We start from the raw sequence: 18522 nt of genomic DNA, 5'->3' as shown, positions 1-18522 counted from the left end.
CTTTAGATCAAGGGAAATATTAAAAAAAATTAATTACATCTTGGCAGAAGGCATAAGATCAGGACACAGCACCATTCACTGCAGTAAGGGGTTTATCTTATTTTTTTTTAATAGTGTTGCAGATCATAAGGGTCAGAGAAGAAGCTACATGAAATGCTGAAGGGATTAAGACAGGGAGGACCCAATATTACCATCGTAAACTGTAGAAGGGCATTAGCTCGGTAAAGCTCAGGGTGTGGAATAAGGCAGGACCTAATGGAGATCCTCTGTATTCGTGTGTGTGCGTTGCAAGTTTGCTGTGTGACACTCTGACTGCCCGATGAGGCACATGTTCCTTTTTTTCTCATCTGTGCACCGCTGGCTTGCCCAAGGCCATCTTTGGCATGTGGCCCTCGGCATTCTGGGAGGATCTGAGCGCTGATAAGAGAGAGTGGGTTTAGTCGAGGGATTTACTGCAGCGTTTCTCAAGTGAGCAATAAAGTGTGAGCCAGGGAAGAAAAAAAAGGCCAGAGCCTAGAACTCTATGAAATTGTGTTTATTTATTGAGTTGTTTCGTAGAAAGCAGGGAGTTAACTTTTTTTATCCATTTTTTATCATAAAAAATGTTTTTCTCTAAGTACAAATGAAATATGTGGCTTGATTTACAATTTCTATCATTTTTTATGTAGCATTTTTTAAGGAAAAAAAAGCCAGAAAGCAGAATCTCTAATATTTAATAGAAGTGTAGCTATGTCCTGAATGTAATAAATGGCTTTATCAAGAATATTTGTAATTCTTTGTGCCGATTTATTTTTAAGAAATTGCGTTTATTCAGTGAACTGCTGAGTAAAAGCGAGATATGCTCAAAATCAGAAGTGGATTTAGTTGTAAAGGAATCACAAAGACTAATAATTATTTTCAAATGCTTTAAATCTCTAAAATGCATTACCGTTTTAAAGGGAATAAAGACCTTAATGAGTCAGTCTGTTTTGGGCTTCTGCTGTCCTCCAGCATGCATTAGTGGCATGCTGTGTTTTGTGGGCTGCGTCTGCAGAGGAATTCATGCATGGAACATAAAGAGTGTGTGTGAGTGAGAGTGTTTGTGTGTGTGTGTGTGGGGGGGGGCGGTTGCAGACCCTGGGAAGAGGTCTTATGATGTATGAAGGTTGAATAGCCGTCTAAAGCTGGATCCCTGCTGACTCAGAACTCGGTGTGTAGAGTGAAGGTGATTGAACCTAAGGGTCCATCAAAGAGCCCCCGAGGTTCAGCTCCAGGAAACACCTACATAAACGCTGACTCACTGTTGGGTCCAGCCTTACTGCGGCGAGAAATGAAGCCAAAACAAAAAGAGCATCATCATAACTCAGTAACGAATCACCAACAGAACGCAGCATGGCCTTTTTCTCTGGAACCCCTCAGTGACATCTTCTAATGGTGAACGACTTGATTCAGTCTAATTAGTGTGATTTTAGAGCTCTTGTTCTTTGGGGACAGATCTTCATTGGCCAAAGCCTACAGACGTATAGTCAAACTGCACAAGGATACTCAAAGGAACAAGGGTCTAGAAACATTGGTCCTCAATCCTGAAACATTTCTGTGAGAATCTAATTGCATTCATCCTCATTTGTGAGACCAGGTCCAGATCAGGTATGGATCGATGTTGGCTACTCTACCCATCTTTGCTGGTAACTTATTGTTTCCTCCATGAATATTCTCTGCAGGATACGTATTTTGGCACATTGTGAAATCACAGCTTTGCTAAAGGTACGTCTCGTTGCTAAAGGGGAGCACGTATTATATACAAACCACTCATTTTCCTCTAGCTTCAATCAAATAAACACAGTCATGCTGGGTTGTAATTTGCTGAATTCTTCCTCCATGTGTGCTGCTCATAGTAAATCAGTGTCGGTTGTTTTCAGTTCACTGTGGTGTCAGATCATATTCACAACTCTTAATCACTGCAGTGCACTAAACCAGAAAGTCAATGCTTCAGATTAATGCAGATTCCTGCACTATTCAGACCAAGCCTGAAATCTTCTGATCTGCCATCCCCCCCCCACTGTGTCTTATATCTGGCATTTCTCTCATTTCTTATATCCACTGTTTATATATATACAGTACTCTTTAGGCACATGCAGAAAATGTTGGAAAGTAAAGATGACTTCAAAAATATTGGAATTAATCCTTTATTACTTGAAAGAAATAGACAAAAATGTGCAGTAAACATTAATAAACGAAAGAAATTCAGTATCATATGTGACAACTATTGGCTTTTATTCTGTTTTTCTTAAATATTAGTCCTAGGTGCTGTTTATACCTAGCTACAGTTTTATAAAGAAATTAGATGGTAGTTTTCCTGAGAATCTGCCACAGTGTTTTTAAGAGGTTGGATTGTCACACTTCTTATTTCAGTCAAAAACTCAGGAGCCGTTATTAAGCTCTTTTTAAATTAGTTACATTCTTTACAGACGTACAATTATTATTTTTTGGTGAAGTAAATCTAAAATGTTTTTGTACTGACTCAATAATGCAGAATTCTTAAAATGAATATATATAACAGAATTTGTACTCAAAAAAATAGTGCGCCTAAAACTTTTGCACAGTACTGTATATATATTCATTCTTTTTCTTATTTCTTATTTTCCTTCTTTCATTCTTTTTTTCTTTAATTATTTCTTGTTTTCCTTCGTTCTTTCTTTCTTTAATTATTTCTTTTCCTTCTTTCTTATTCATGTATCTTTTGCACGTTCATGTCTTTGTGAACTGTGGTGAATTCCATTTCTTAAAACAGATCAATCGATACTGTGTTATTTCATGGCAACTGTTATCAGTTTGAACAAACTTTACAAAATACCTGAACATCAAGGCTTCTAAAACCCTACTAAGAAATTATTGTTAATAATTGTAAATAATTATTGTCCACTTTGATTTGATATAAATAAATGTTGTAAAATGGTAAAACAATGAATTGAATAAATTGTAGTATGGTCTAAATATGTTACACACCACGCAGTTTCATGTGCTCTTTGCCACCTCATGAAGGGCTGGAAGGTCTCTGAAGCTTAAATGCTGTTACGCTGAGATTATGTAGCTGTAGTTAATTGAATCTAAGTAACTTTAACATGACAAAAGAAGATATTTGAAATGAATAGCGCACTGTAAATGTAGGATTGTTGACAAAAACCTCATATTACGCTGAATGTGTCTTTTGTAAAGCTTGTCCAACCCGGCAACAGTTGCTATGTAAGAGCACATGGTGGTGGGTCATGACTAGATCTTTTGAAAAATAAATACCACACAGTTGTGCCTTTGGAGGAATTGATATTATTTTAATAAAATAAAGAGGCTAAATTATACATCATCATTTGTCTTTTGTTTTTACCTGTTCATTCACTTCCTACATTTCCTTATAATCTTCCTCGCTAATCATTTCATTATATGAGACATTGCCTTTTCATAATTTAGGTCAGTGAGCTAGCATGCTTCATGCTGGTGTTGGAAAATTATGAAAGGTAAGGAGTGCAGTTGTTATAATAATAACACTATGGAAATGTGCGTCATTGTGATCTGCCCCTGTGTGCTAAACTCATGCTCGGCCCTTGAAAGTGCACAGTGCTATTTTTAGTGTTCATTTAGAAGAGTTATGGAAGTATGACACTGAATTAGAATAGCTTGCATAATTGACAGTTACTGGGTTAAAAATGTATTGGAGCCAAATAAGCCATAGTGGAGCTGAGGTTTTCCTGTGGTTCTGCTATTTGTAGATGCAGGAACCTTGTGGTGATTACATCTTAAAATATTCTTCCAATTTATTTCCATTTCATAGTCACAGAAAGAAAGAATTACGTTTGACAAAAGCTCTACTACATTTGACATTACCCAACTTATCATTCCAAGTTCATCTGTAATCTGTATGGAACTACCTCAGTGCTTTCATTACATCAGCAGTGATTGAAAATAAAATAAAGCTATATGTATACAGCTTGTTTAATGTACATAGAAAGGTGTTAGATTTAATTCACCCTTGGTATTACCAAATGTTACCTAGAAGTGTGTAAAGAAACAACTCTTCTCTCTAGGCAGAGATACTTCCAGTATCTTTAATAAGAATGGAGTGGCTTTTTAAAACTAAATAATTCTAAAATCAGTACCCGAACATACTTACGTTGTTTTAAAATTGTTAATATTAATGAACAGGTATCCACAAACTTTTGGCCATGTGGTGTACATACTGATGGAAACACCAGTGGTAAAGATAGTAAACCAAAAAGAGGTTGTATTTGTGCAGTGCAATCAAACTAATATAGTGGTAATAATTGATCAGATTAGTAAGTAAAAAATTAAATAAAACATTATACCGACAGATTGACTACTCTGAGCTGAATATGTATTTATTTGTTTGTTTGTTTCCTTACTTACCAGTTGGGAGTTCAGCAGTTTCCAAAACACAATGACAAAGTGACAAATGCACAAAATGATGTCTCTCCCACTGAAAACAACTAAAAAACTGCCTCGGTCCTCACAATGTACAAGCCTCCGTTATGGGATTTTTTTTTAAAGTTAGACGACCCCAGGTTAAGTGAAAATTACACATTTCAAATTGCCCTCCAGTGTGTGAATTTCTACTCAAAACCTGTAAAACAATGATCGTGTTTAGTTCCTTCAGCTCGAATATGCCAGGCAAAGCGAGAGGAAACTGTGAGTAGGGATGTGCGCTGGGATTGCTGTTCTGACGCCTTGGCAACAAAGTTTGTTATAATTCTGTTTAATCAAGCTCTAAATAAAAAGGTGAAAATGATATATGAACACACATCAGGGTCCTCTGAGTCACAGCTCTGGAGCGTGTGTATTAAATAGAGTATTGCGGGATATATTCTCCTGGGTTTCTGTTCAAGTTGTAATTGAATTACTGAGGCAAAACAAATATTTTAAGCAGAACTAGTCTGTAGTGTAGGCTACTTGGAACCTACATTGCCAGCAAGGGCAAGCAGGCAAGAGACATTTTTTACATTGTTTTTTACATTGTTTGTGACCCTCTGTGTTGTCATGTACTGGGTGGGGCACTTAATGGAACTTCAGCACTCCAGAAAATGTACTTCAACTGCGCTACAGCCCAGTACTTGGAGAACTATTCATTCATTCATTGTCTGAAACCTCTTATCCAGTTCAGGGTCGCGGTGGGTCCAGAGCCTACCTGGAATTAGAAGTGCAAGACAGGAACACACAATGGGATCAAAACCGGTACTGTTCAGCATGCCCAATCCACCTACCGACGTGTGTTTTTGGACTGTGGGAGAAACCAGAGCACCCGGAGGAAACCCACACCCACACTGAGAGAACACACCAAAGTCCCCACAACTCCAGGACCTTTGAACTGTTATGCACTAGGAACACAAATTACCTGAAATCATTATCAGGTGTCTGCAAACTTAGTGATATACAGTGTACGATACAACGGGGTAAATACTGCTGTGGCTTCAACTAGCAACACATGATAGTAAACAATAAATATATCCTTAGAACTATACAAATGGGAATTTAATATATAGAGAATGTGTTTCAGCGGTGTCTTGGGAATTAGCCGTCATTTCCCAGTCCCTTCAGTGTGCAGCATCTAACCAACTTAAATTAGAAAGACTAATGCTGAGTGTTCTCAAGCACGGAGAATATATATATATATATATCACTGCAATGTTTTTCTGTCAGAGCTGAACACAAGCTTGGCCTATTCAAAGCATATAGGTGTTTTGATGTATTCATCGAGCCATTAGAGCACATCAGCACTGAAGTGCTTACATAAAGAGTGTTAACTGCAACTCACATGCTCTTTTAAAAAAATTCTTTACTTACTTATTTATTTAGTGTGTTTTAGCATGACCACTATTACAGTGAAGAAATGACATGACTGAACAATCCCTACAGTGACTGTTAACATACATGGCGACATGGTGGCGCAGCAGATAACGTCGCTGTCACACAGCTCCGAGGATTTGGGGTTGTGGGTTCAGGCCCCACTTCAACACTGTCTGTGGTGTGTTCTCCCTGTGTCTGTGTGGGTTTCCTCCGGATGCTCTGGTTTCCTCCCACGGTCCAAAAATACACTTTGGTAGGTGGATTGACGACTCAAAAGCATCCATAGGTGTGAGTGTGTGTCACCCTCTGAAAGACTAGCGCCCCCTCCAGGGTGTGTTCCTGCCTTGCGCCCAGTGATTCCGGGTAGGCTCCGGACACACTACGTTTTGAGTTGTTGGTTATAGTTTTTCATTGTTCTTAGTTCTTCATATGGAGATTCATGTTTTCTGTTACCGTTTTACAGATGTAGCAAAGAGCGGGACATTGTACGTCAAACACGTTCTCACTACTGGAAATGTTCCTTGTGGTTTAGGGATTTGAATTCTCCAGAAAATCACCTGCTCAGTTCATAAGTGGGCTCCCTCAGACATTCCCTGGACTGGTACTAGGGACCTGGCAGGATAATGTCGAGGTAATGTCTGCTACAAATGATTCGGACATTTGCTTTCCCACATATAGCTCCTCTGGGTAATGTCCGGAAAAGTTCTGGATTACTGTGCATTTCTGAAAGGGGCTTTAGTTTCCATAACAACAGGGAAACACCCTTGGGGCTAGCAGAGTCATGTGTTTGTGTGTGTGTGTGTGTATGTATGAGGGATAGCAAGAGAAGGAAGGGTAAGAGTGTAAGTTACATGAATACATTTCTGAATATATATAACAGGTTTATAAATATAACCTGTTTTTCAGATTTCAGGGTGTGTGACCGACAACACTACATAAAAATTTATGTGGGTTATATTGCTGTAATGACAGTACTTGGAAGATGTATCACGTAGTTCATGTTCTTTTATCCCTAATGGCCCTGGAAAAGTGAGTGTAAATGTAGTCTGATGCCATGGCAACCACGTTTAGTCCTCAGTGCTGTTTAATGAAGTATACGTGCAAGAATGGAGGACAGTGACAGTGTCCTCAGCACTCACACTCAACTCTCTACAGGAGTACAGCAGGGTTCAGTGTGTTTTAACTTCGCGGCATATGGGCTGCAGCCTGCTGGACTTACTCCTTTTTGATTATTTTATTCACAACCAAGTTGATTACTGAGGCAAAGCAGCAGTGGAGCTGACCCTACACTCCATAGTTGACTGTGAGGGAGTCTGGAGAATTTCATAAGTTCAACCTTAGGTGGGATTGATCGTTGTACTGTGCCTTATCGGGGCCCCTCAGCCCAACACGTGTAAGACGAATGCACTTTTATTGGTTTCTATGATCAGTTGTACACTTGCTCCTTCAACTTTTCCTGCCTTATTAATATGTTTATTAAAAAGTAGTTAGTCACATCTTTGGTGCAGTAACAGCCACTATTCTTCTGAGAAGGATTTATACTAACTTTTAGAAGATTTCTATGAAGATTTGACAGTGCTCTAGTGCTCGACCACAAGAGCATTAGTCATGCCAGGTACAGGTGTTAGTTTATTAGCTTTGGTTCACAAAAATTGCTCCAACTCATAGCACAGGTATTGAAAGGTGCTCCATCACTCCACAGAACACAAGTCCACTGCTCCACAGCCAAATTCTGTGGGGATTTATAATCCTCTATCTGATATTTGACATTGCGGGAGTAGATCTTAGGCTATATGTGTAGATTATACAAGCTGTGCAAGCACATTTGAACATTTGTGTTCACAACTGGTGCAATTTAACCTCAAGCCTCAAGTGTCATCTGTAGAAAATTGGAAAACAATAGCAAAGAGAAACTAGGCAAGCCTAGATTAGCCTGACCGCCATTAGCCATACATTAGCCATATAGCCATTGTCACAGAGGTGTGTCTGGCATTTCAAAAACAGGAAAGCCCACAATACATCCCCTTGTCATTGGAAGGTCTGGAGAAGCTTTGGTGCTTCATATCAATGTCTTTGTTTACATGTGAGTTTTATCATGTGATTGTGTCATACAGAAAATATGGAGTACATAATAATAAATGCAGAAATGAAAAAAGGAGCACAAAGAAAAAAAGAAGACCAAGAACATTTTAAGAATTGAAGATTTTAAGAATTACAATGACTTATTTACCCAATGTAACAGGTTAAAATAACACATGTTAAGTTCAGTGTGGCTGTGCGCAGCTATATGGAGTTTTATAAATGCCACAAAATGTCTCCCCACCACAAAGACACGCATTCACCCAAAATAAGACAAATTCAGCAGTCCTCCTCGCTCTGTGAGGTATAATACGTGTGTACATGTTGCAGAGTTCCGAACCAGTCCTGCTGAGCTTGTGAACAGTGGAGAAACTTAACTAACGCAGCGGCAAACACAGCCCCAGAAACACACAAACAGAGCTTGTTCCTGTCTTATTTTCTAATATTCTGCCATGGTTCACGCTGAAGAAACTATTGTTTCCTGCTGGGAATGAATTTTTCTGGTTTGCGAACCAGTTTATCTCAGTGGACGGTTCCAAATTTAATTCACAAACTGGAATGTGAAATATGGCTGAGCTAACAACAGACGGAGTAGTAGCGCCACCATAAGATCTCTCTATAAAATACGGCTGAACTAACAGTTCCTACTCTTGCAGGCACGTTTCAACATTAGGAGTCAGTCCGTCAGTACACAAAAATGCCTCTTCTAAGATTTCCAAAGTTTTGATAGGATATATCTGGAAATGCAAAGAATGTATGACTCTATGTCCTGCCACAGCATGAAAACCAACCTGTGCAGCTGTTTGTGTGTTTTGAGATAGAGAGAGAAAGTATTAGACAGATGTGTAAATGTCAGACTTGTCTTAGGTTTGCTGCTGATTTGGAGAATTAAATGTTCTCAAAGGATTTGTCTGTTGATGTTCTCTCTCCTGAGATACGGGTGAGACTTGGAGATCCACAGCTACTGTAGATAACGGTGAGACAGAGACAGAGAGAACACATAGCTGAGGGAGAATGACAAAGTGAGAGACGGAGAAGTGACAACAGAGGAGATTGAAACAGAGAGAGAAGGATGAAGGCATGTTTAAAAGGAGAGAGGGGGAGACGCTTCAGAGCAAAAGGGGGAGCAAAAAAACGACAGAAAGTAAGAGACAGAAGAGGGAAGAGAGGGGAAATGAAGGCTGAATATCTTACATTTTGCATTCTCTCTCAATACATTAGTCTTACAGTTTATTTTTTAAATCTCAAGAGATGTATACAGTGGACACAACGTTCTTGCCATATTTTATCTCTGAATAATTGCAATAATTTAATAATAAGCAGTAGTGAATGGAAGTAACCAAACACAGTCATTTTACTGTGCTTTATATTCAGTCTGTGCCTTCTATTAATAAACAGATTGGCTGTATTTCAAAATGAGAACTGCATCTGTCTCATGTAATGATTGTGCCCAAAAGTCAGTATGCAGTATATGACCAGAATTATCGCCATTATTCCAGAGATGGATGATGTACTGCTCTGGCCAGATATTCCAATACGCAAACAGAGCTAACCTTGTAATATACAGCACATAAAAATGCCATATGATAATTGCAGGAAAACACAACTCTCACATGTCTGCTTGGTTAGGCTCTAAACTTTCTCATAGTTAGAGCATCGCCTTTTCACATTAATGTGCAGTGAGGTAATCAACAAAATAAAAAAAAATATATAAAACTATCATGAGCCAAACTTTTGGCGGCACGGTGGCACAGCAGGTAGCATCGCAGTCACACAGCTCCAGGGACCTGGAGGTTGTGGGTTCGATTCCCGCTCCGGGTGACTGTCTGTGAGGAGTGTGGTGTGTTCTCCCTGTGTCCGCATGGGTTTCCTCCGGGTGACTGTCTGTGAGGAGAGTGGTGTGTTCTCCCTGTGTCCGCATGGGTTTCCTCCGGGTGACTGTCTGTGAGGAGTGTGGTGTGTTCTCCCTGTGTCCGCGTGGGTTTCCTCCAGGTGCTCCGGTTTCCTTCCACAATCCAAAAACTGACATTGGTAGGTGGATTGGCAACTCAAAAGTGTCCGTAGGTGTGAATGTGTGAGTGTGTGTTGCCCTGTGAAGGACTGCCGCCCCCTCCAGGGTGTGTTTCTGCGTTGCACCCTGAACTGGATAACGGTTACAGATAATGAATGAATGAATGAATGAGCCAAACTTTTGCCTTGGCTCTTCATTGAGTGCATTCATTCATTAATTCGCCGAAGTCATTCACCATCGATTAATTGAAAGGGTTGACTGAAATGGCCCAAAAATCACAAACAAGTTTATTTTATAATGGTTTCCTGGAAAGTACCAGACTGTCATCGTTAGCAAGTGATTTACACAGTGGGTGTATGCTTGAAGCAGTTTGGACTTTTTTTTTTTTTTTTTTTTTTTTTTTTTTTCTGGTCTAACTGACCAGGCCTGTGTCTCAAGGGCTGCCAAGTCCTGTGAGGTCATAACTGGGGCCTGAGATCGATGTAGAAAGCAGCAACAGAATGGTGTTCTGAAGTCCAGCACAGAAACTTCACACTCAATAATGCTCGCAAAACTCATCCAATAATCTCTCACAACTTTTCACTTAAAAGTTGCTCTTTGAGAGCGATAGCGAGTAAAATAATTCTATACGGAACCATGCAGCACAACACAGAACTAGAACAGGTCAAACAGGACCCCTTTTCTCTTCTTTAGTTATTTATTACTGTATATTTAATAAAATCATTTTGGGTCAGATGGGTTTGTTCTACTCTCTTTTTTTACCTTGTTTTACCCCACAGAGAGCGCTCAGTTACCTGCACAAATGGTCCTTTTGTATAGTTTCAGCTTTATTTATCGAAATTCTAAACTAGTGTTATTTTAGAGCATCTTTTCTGGGGTGCGATGTTTAATGACATCAACAGTTGCTTTTGAATTTGTTACTATATTTATTTTCATTTTATCTATTTAATCGTTTCTTTTTTGGTTGATTGGAAAAGGGCATTCATTCATTGTCTGTAACCCTTATCCAGTTCAGGCTCGCGGTGGGTCCAGAGCCTACCTGGAATCATTGGGCGCAAGGCGGGAATACACCCTGGAGGGGGCGCCAGTCCTTCACAGGGCAACACACACACACACACACACATTCACACCTACGGACACTTTTGAGTCGCCAATCCACCTATCAATGTTTTTGGACTGTGGGAGGAAACTGGAGGACCCGGAGGAAACCCACGCGGACACAGGGAGAACACACCACACTCCTCACAGACAGTCACCCGGAGGAAACCCACGCGGACACAGGGAGAACACACCACACTCCTCACAGACAGTAACCCGGAGGAAACCCACGCGGACACAGGGAGAACACACCACACTCTTCACAGACAGTCACCCGGAGGAAACCCACGCGGACACAGGGAGAACACACCACACTCCTCACAGACAGTCACCCAGAGGAAACCCACGCGGACACAGGGAGAACACACCACACTCCTCACAGACAGTCACCCGGAGAAAACCCACGCGGACACAGGGAGAACACACCACACTCCTCACAGACAGTCACCCTGAGGAAACCCACGCGGACACAGGGAGAACACACCACACTCTTCACAGACAGTCACCCGGAGGAAACCCACGCGGACACAGGGAGAACACACCACACTCCTCACAGACAGTCACCCGGAGCGGGAATCGAACCCACAACTCTAGGTCCGTGGAGCTGTGTAACTCCGACACTACCTGCTGCGCCACCGTGCCACCCCCAATGAATATTAATAATGAAAAATATGATCATTGTTATTGCAGCAATGTGGGGCAAACTCTGAGCAATGTGGGACAAACCTCCTGAACGAGTGGCTGTCTACAAACTTTAGGACTTGCTGAACATTCCTCCACATGCTGCCAAAGTGTACTGCTTTGGGGTTTTCTTCCTAAATCCGGCACATCAGTGTCAAATCAGTCGTACAGACACAGAGACACGCTCCTTATGGTATACAGAATATCCTGTCAGTCTTTCATACAAAGCTTGACAAAATCGAGCCTCGGTGTGTGTATATAACACGAGCCATATGTCAAAATATGACAGCGGTGTTGCTGAAACTGTCCATATTAGCTTTGATAAGGCGCTGACTGCCAAGGGACCCGACCAGAAAAGAGAAAAGTTCTTCTAAACGTGGCTTGACTAGATGTCCGTTTAGAAAGCGATTCAATTAATAGGCTGCTCGCCACCTTTTCTCTTTGAACACGCTCGGCTGTCTTTTTAAAGCACTCGTTCCCTTTGAGTATGAGCCAGACTCCCTATTTGCAGTGATTAGGAGAGCAAACTGAGCTAAAAATGTCTTTTCTCTCTGGGTATGCACCTACCTTTGGCACCAACACAGCATGACAAATCTCTAAAGAGGATAGATATTTGATGTTCATTTGTGTGGAGCCCGTCTGCCAAGGCGAGAGATTTTGTGCGTGTGTGTGTTTGCATGTTTGTGTATATATATGTGTGTGTGTTGGTATGTGTAACCTTTTGTATGTGGATGTAGTATAGATTTGGGTTTTTTTTTCTGCTTGGCTTCTTGTCAACTACAAAAATACTTTGAGTTGCGCAGTTGTCAGGCATTGACACAATAATTGAGTGCTTTTGTTGATGCCGTCTCCACCAGAGGATTGCGCTTGTCACCATGGTCACTTCAGTAACTGAAAAAGCCCGTCTTCTCCACGGAACAGCGGAGCTTATACTTGTTTTGCACTTTTTTTTTTTTATTTTGCTCAGGCTTGGATTAAGTAAATGTTGAAGTTTAGTAAAATCTTCACTCCCCCAATGTAAAGGCTTATTCTGGAATTTGTGAGATGAACCTGTTTAGCTGCTTGCATCAAATTTAAATCACTAATGATGGCCTTCAGAGTATTCACTGGCTCTGCTCCCATCTTCCTCAATAGACTGTTAAAACCATATGTTAGCGCCCGCCCTCTCCGTTCCTCAAAGGAGCGCCAACTAACACGGCCAACACGGCCCCCGTACAGGTCAGTTGAGGCTATTCTCATCTCTGGTACCACGCTGGTGGAACAAGCTTCCAAGCACCATCAGAGCAACAGAAACCCTCTCCGCATTCAAGAAATCCTTGAAAACCCAGCTCTTCCGAGAGTATCTTTTGCACTGAATTACTTCCTGGCATATTGCACTCAATGTAAGGTATTTTGTATAAATTGTGCTGTAGTTCGAATGTTAGATCCTCTTTTGTAAGTCGCTTTGGATATAATCGTCTGCCAAATACATAAATTTAAATGTTTACCGCACAACATACATTGACTGTTTATATGGACAGCGCATCCAAAATATTTCTAAAATAAGAACAGAATCTCTCTTACCCTTCCTCTTCATTCATAATAAAAGGGAATGGAAATAGACTTTATCCTAAAGACTTGAAAATCCACCTAAAACTCTATGAATCTAAATTTAACTGCTTATAAACATGCTGCTTCACGCCTTACATATGGTTTTGCAGTGGTTTCTAGATTGTTGTCCATGGCGGTTCACCCTGTGTTTAACATACACCTGATAGAGTTTGGGTTGAAGTAGCATTAGAGTACTCCTTTAAAAACCCAGTTAAGTGTTCTTATTAGTTGTCTATTTAAGGGCCAAAAGGCTGGGTCATTTGACCTCGCAGTGGCACCACAAAGGGTATGGTACATATAGGGCCTAGAGCTCGTATTGACCAAGAGAAAGCAATAAATGGAAAAGGCAAGTAAGAAACAGCATGAGGGAAAATGGGAGCAACTCGGAGGAAGCCCCCGTGGAATGGAAAGGGGGAAACAGAATGAAAAATAGAGTGAGTCAGAGGCAAAGGGGACTACGGAGAGAAAAAGAAGGAGAAAAGGCATCAAAACGGAAGAAAAAAACAAACAGCAGAAAGAGGGCGGGAGGGAGGGAGCATGCAAGAGTGAGTGTGTATTGGAGGAAGGCCAGATTGCAAGAAGAGTGAGGTTTGGAGAGCTGTATAATATACTCTAAAGGTCAATGTGGTGCCAGAGAGGATTGATTCAGCCAGAAGCTCTTGACATGGTGCTCTGCCCGTATTGAGTTACTGTCTCCGTGGTGAAGCAGCTCTGTTATCTTTGTACGACCGGTACACTGCCACGACATTACTTTAACGCCATCCCAACATTACCTGCTGCATAATTTAGCAAAGTGCTCACTAATAGGCTCTAGCGTAGAAGTTAATGTGCCTATTCCGCTCAGCATTTTGGTCCCCTTTCTCATATGTGTTTTAATGCACCCAAAGACATGAATCCGCAAGGATTTTGGGAGTGTGGAATAAACTAGTTGATGTGTGGTTTGTTTGGAAAGCCAGGAACAGCACAACGTTTAATCGGTTTAACTGACTGCAACAATAACAGTCTACCTAGGTTTAGTAAAATGACAACTAGCAGTAATTAAAATTTATGATACAAGGAGGAATCTGTGCTGTGACACACCAAGACCAAAAACAGCAACAGCTTTCAGTGACTGGAGAGCGAGTCACGCATGAATAGTAATATATGAGCATCATGTCCACGAGGACGTATAGCTACAGATGTTCACTGAGACAAGGATGTCAACAAGACTGTGTGTGTTTATGGTTTTGATGCATTAGAATCTTGTCGGCATATACTTTACAGAGTACAAGGACCGAAAGTATATTTAGTTCTTCACGTGACACTTGTCTAATACTATCACAGCTTTTACCATAACACTAAAAACAAGATTTAAAATTAATATAACAGCAAGTAAAGCAAAGTAAGCTTATTTTAAAAATGGCTAATTCATAATGGGGCAGCACGGTGGTGCAGCAGTCACACAGCTCCAGGGACCTGGAGGTTGTGGGTTCAAGTCCCGCTTCGGGTGACTGTGTGTGAGGAGTGTGGTGTGTTCTCCCTGTGCCTGTGTGGGTTTCCTCCGGGTGCTCAGGTTTCCTCCCACAGTCCAAAAACACACGTTGGTAGGTGGATTGGCGACTCAAATGTTTCCGTAGGTGTGAGTGTTGCCCTGTGAAGGACTGGCGCCCCCTCCAGGGTGTATTCCCGCCTTGCGCCCAATGATTCCAGGTAGCCTCTGGACCCACCGCGACCCTGAACTGGATAAGCGCTGAATGAATGAATGAATAATTCATAATAGGCTGGTTGTCAGGGAATACATTTTGAATTTTGAATTACAATTTGAAACAGTAACCATATTTAGGTATCTGTTTATTTGAAAGTAAAATTTACTTTTCAACAAGACTTAAACATACATTTCCTGGCTTCGTAACACGGTCCAAATCAATCCTGGCCCACTGTTAAAATTTCTGCTTTCTGCTCTTTATTGTTTGCAGTTCTCCTGCTGGGGATTTTTCTGTACACTCGCTGGCGAAGCTATAAGGGCCTGAAAGAGGGGGTCTACCACGTCTCCGCTCACCATGACGGCTGGGAAGACATCCGAGAGAATGTTCTGAACTACGACGAAGAGGGAGGAGGAGAGGAGGACCAGGTGAGCTCAGGAGTCCTGGTACATTTCCCAAGGGTCTGTGACACTTGCTGGAGGACTATGGCAGTTTATTGCAGGGTCGTCTACCGCAACGGCCTGCAATGTTGACGTTTATTTGGGATGGCGAGTTACAGAGACGTGCCGGTGCACTGAGAACAAGCGCGCCATGTCACCATGACGACCCACAACATGGCCAGCCAAAACGTCCAACCGCAGTCGTCGTGACAGTCTCTCAAGCAGAGGTGCCTGTCTCCACGGCAACCTTTAACATTAGGAGCCCACCATCTCCGATTTTCCTAACAAACTCAGAAAGTGCAGAGCATTTTTTTCCAAGACGACTGTGACAGCTTGACATTTTACCCCTGACATTTTACTGAAAGTGAATACACCGGGGAGGAAAGTTTCTCATCTTTTGCAGCCAGGGGTGGGATGAAGAAAAGAGTATGCCAAGTGCCAATTTTAGAAGAAAATGAGGAAACTCATGCCAGCAGGTGGTAGTTTAGGATGTTTTAGCGTGTGTTCATCTAAAGTGGAGCGTTTGGTAGCACCACATTATGCCCCTCTGTCACAATCATTCCTGCTTTATGTTAAACACTGTAATATGCTTATCACATACTCTACAGTTCATCAGATGAGCCTTCACACATCAAGTAATCAATTACTGTGCTCATCCACACCTGTACAACTCACACCACCCTCCCTTCTCTCTCACTCTCTGTACTCCACTCTTCTCCTCCCCTGTTATCTTATCCTCCCGAGGCTTAAGTTTCTTTTCTCTGCGGCGGAAAAAGCGCCCTCACGGTTACGAGGAGAATCAGTTTCGGCTGAATTGGATTAATGCTGAAACGATTATGCCATGTTACATAAAAAAGGAGGCTGCAGCAGAGCCGTCATGTTTCAGTGTGTCAACTTAGCAGTCTCCTCGCTCTGTCGTCCTCCACCCAATCTCCAGAGAGCTGTCTCCGTCTCTCCCTCTTCATTTCTCTCTTATTCTCAGGTGGAGAGAGACAGAGAGGCGCACACACAGAAACTAATCAGGCTTTAGCATGAGTGCCATGAATCAGGATTTATGCCATTAATAGTTAGCAGCAGAATGAATTGCGTCGAAGACAAACAGAGCCACTTACGTTATCGCCGTCTCTCATTGTACTCTTATTAGGCCATGGATCAAGTGCTGGACTCGTTTTGTGATTAAAACACGTACACATACATTTTAAACTAAAAAACAAACAAAACAATCCTCTTACCCCAAATGTAGTCAGTCGGCCAAGACGTGTTTAACGTCCCAATATTGTTTCTTTGGCATTGCACTGGTGCTACAGTGGTCTTATAGACCACTAATTTGCATTAAAAACCCTATGCCTTAATCATTACCTCAGACTAGTTTCTACAACATATACCCATCTATAGACATGAACCAAAGGCTGGATAAAGTTGCCTTTCTATAATACATTTAAACTCAGCGTGATACATTGCAGAAGTGATTAGATCACTGAGATCTTGGTTTGGGATCATGGGTCATTAATGGGCACAACAAACAGCTGAGGAGCTTATTAGATTAGTAAAATTTGTAATTTAACGTCCCATATGTATTTCTTATTTTCAAAACCAATGGTAAACTTTGTCTTTGTTGATGGCAGGTATTAGCTCTTAGCTCGCCAATACCCAAGCGAGCATTGTAAAATATACTTACCACAGCAGACACGTATAACAGATGGAGTTTACTGCATGAAGCCCGTAGCAAATTGAATATTGCACTTTTGAAATATTAAGCAATAACTAAATGGATGTCAATATAGCAATAATTTTTTGGGGGCAGGTAGTGCCCCTAAGCTCTGCATTTATATCGACTCTGTTCCTAGCTTGAATTAGTTGTTTCCTTTTACAGTTTCAGTAAATTTACACACTTTCCTGGGAATATACGTCTGTTTCCTAAGTTAGCATAACTCTAACAGTGCAAAACTAAAGAAAAAACAGGCCCTGTTTTTAACAGTAAATAATAAACAATATAACAATAAATAACAGTAAATAAATGTTCTAAACTGCTTCCATTGAGCAATAACCTGTTGCTTTAAAAATCATCTGCCACTTCAAATAAGCTCATCTAATATTTTGCTCTCATTCTGCCCTCTACCCAGAACGCCTACGACATGGCAGAACTCCAGAAGTCCCTGCAGCCGAGCCCAGCTCAGTCTGTGCAGTACGGGCGTTCACGGGCTCTTCATCACCACCCCCCGGCTCAGCAGCAGCAACAGCAGCACCATCTCCACCAGTCAGACCCCCCGTCCCGGGCCTTGACGGCAACGAGCACGTCCTCTATGTCGTCCAGCACCACCACGACCACCACACTGCGCCGGGACGTCCCCCCAACCCGTACCCCAGCCCAGGGTCAGTGCGCTGGTCCCGGGCCCAGCAGGGCTGCCCAGTTATCTCGCAAGAGCCTATCTTTCTCCAGCCAGGACCTGGCACGTTACCTGTGTGAAATCATCCGGGATGCTGACCAGCACCCAGAGACAGCACCCTTTGACTCCCTGCAGGTTTTCTCCACAGAGGGCGGAGGATCTCTGGCCGGGTCACTGAGTTCCTTCAGCTCGTCCGGGCTGGAGGACAGCACCACCGCCAGCAGCCATGACTGTCTGAAGGAGTGGGGGCCACGCTTCGAGAAGCTCAAAGCACTTTACGAGAGGGCAGAGGCAAGTGACCTCTGAAGGAAGGGATGGGGAACTTGTGCTCTCCAAATCGAAACAAGAAGAGCACCTTGAAGGACTTTTATGGACCCAAAATTCAAGGGGAATTTTATTTACAAAAACAAATAAATATTTAAAAAAAAAATCAGAAGGTGGTCTGCTTTGCTTTCTGTCCTTGTCTGGGATAGTGAACCTTTGCAAAATGTTTCTCCCGAGGACTGAAGGATACTGAGACAGGCTGGCATGGCTGGTGACTATCAATGAGCCGCAAATGGGAAGTGCCAGTCAGAAAGAAACAAGCATCTGTACATGGCACTTGTTCAGGATTCTGAGAAAAACCCTCTTCACAGCAGTGACTTGTAGATGACAATGATAGGAACGGAAGCTTTGCGTTAGCTTTGTGACTTGTGTTGGAGAAGGAGGAGGGCCCTCGCTGA

At 41.9% G+C, this 18522-nt stretch overlaps 1 protein-coding gene across 1 annotated transcript in view; it reads left to right on the top strand.

The window, feature by feature from the left end:
- Positions 1-18183, top strand: part of LOC136677411 (neural-cadherin-like) — a 261783-nt gene extending 243600 nt beyond the window's left edge. Inside the window, exons 33-34 of the mRNA XM_066654931.1 lie at positions 15247-15401; positions 17537-18183. Coding sequence (XP_066511028.1) covers positions 15247-15401; positions 17537-18106 — 725 coding nt within the window. The 3' untranslated portion in view covers positions 18107-18183. The remainder of the gene's footprint in view (positions 1-15246; positions 15402-17536) is intronic.
- The last annotated feature ends 339 nt before the right edge of the window (positions 18184-18522 follow it).

Source organism: Hoplias malabaricus, chromosome X2 (genome assembly GCF_029633855.1).
Source record: "Hoplias malabaricus isolate fHopMal1 chromosome X2, fHopMal1.hap1, whole genome shotgun sequence".
In the NCBI taxonomy this organism is placed as follows: domain Eukaryota; kingdom Metazoa; phylum Chordata; class Actinopteri; order Characiformes; family Erythrinidae; genus Hoplias; species Hoplias malabaricus.
Note: the sequence above shows the minus strand (reverse complement) of the source record. Positions and strands in the feature narration are given on the sequence as shown.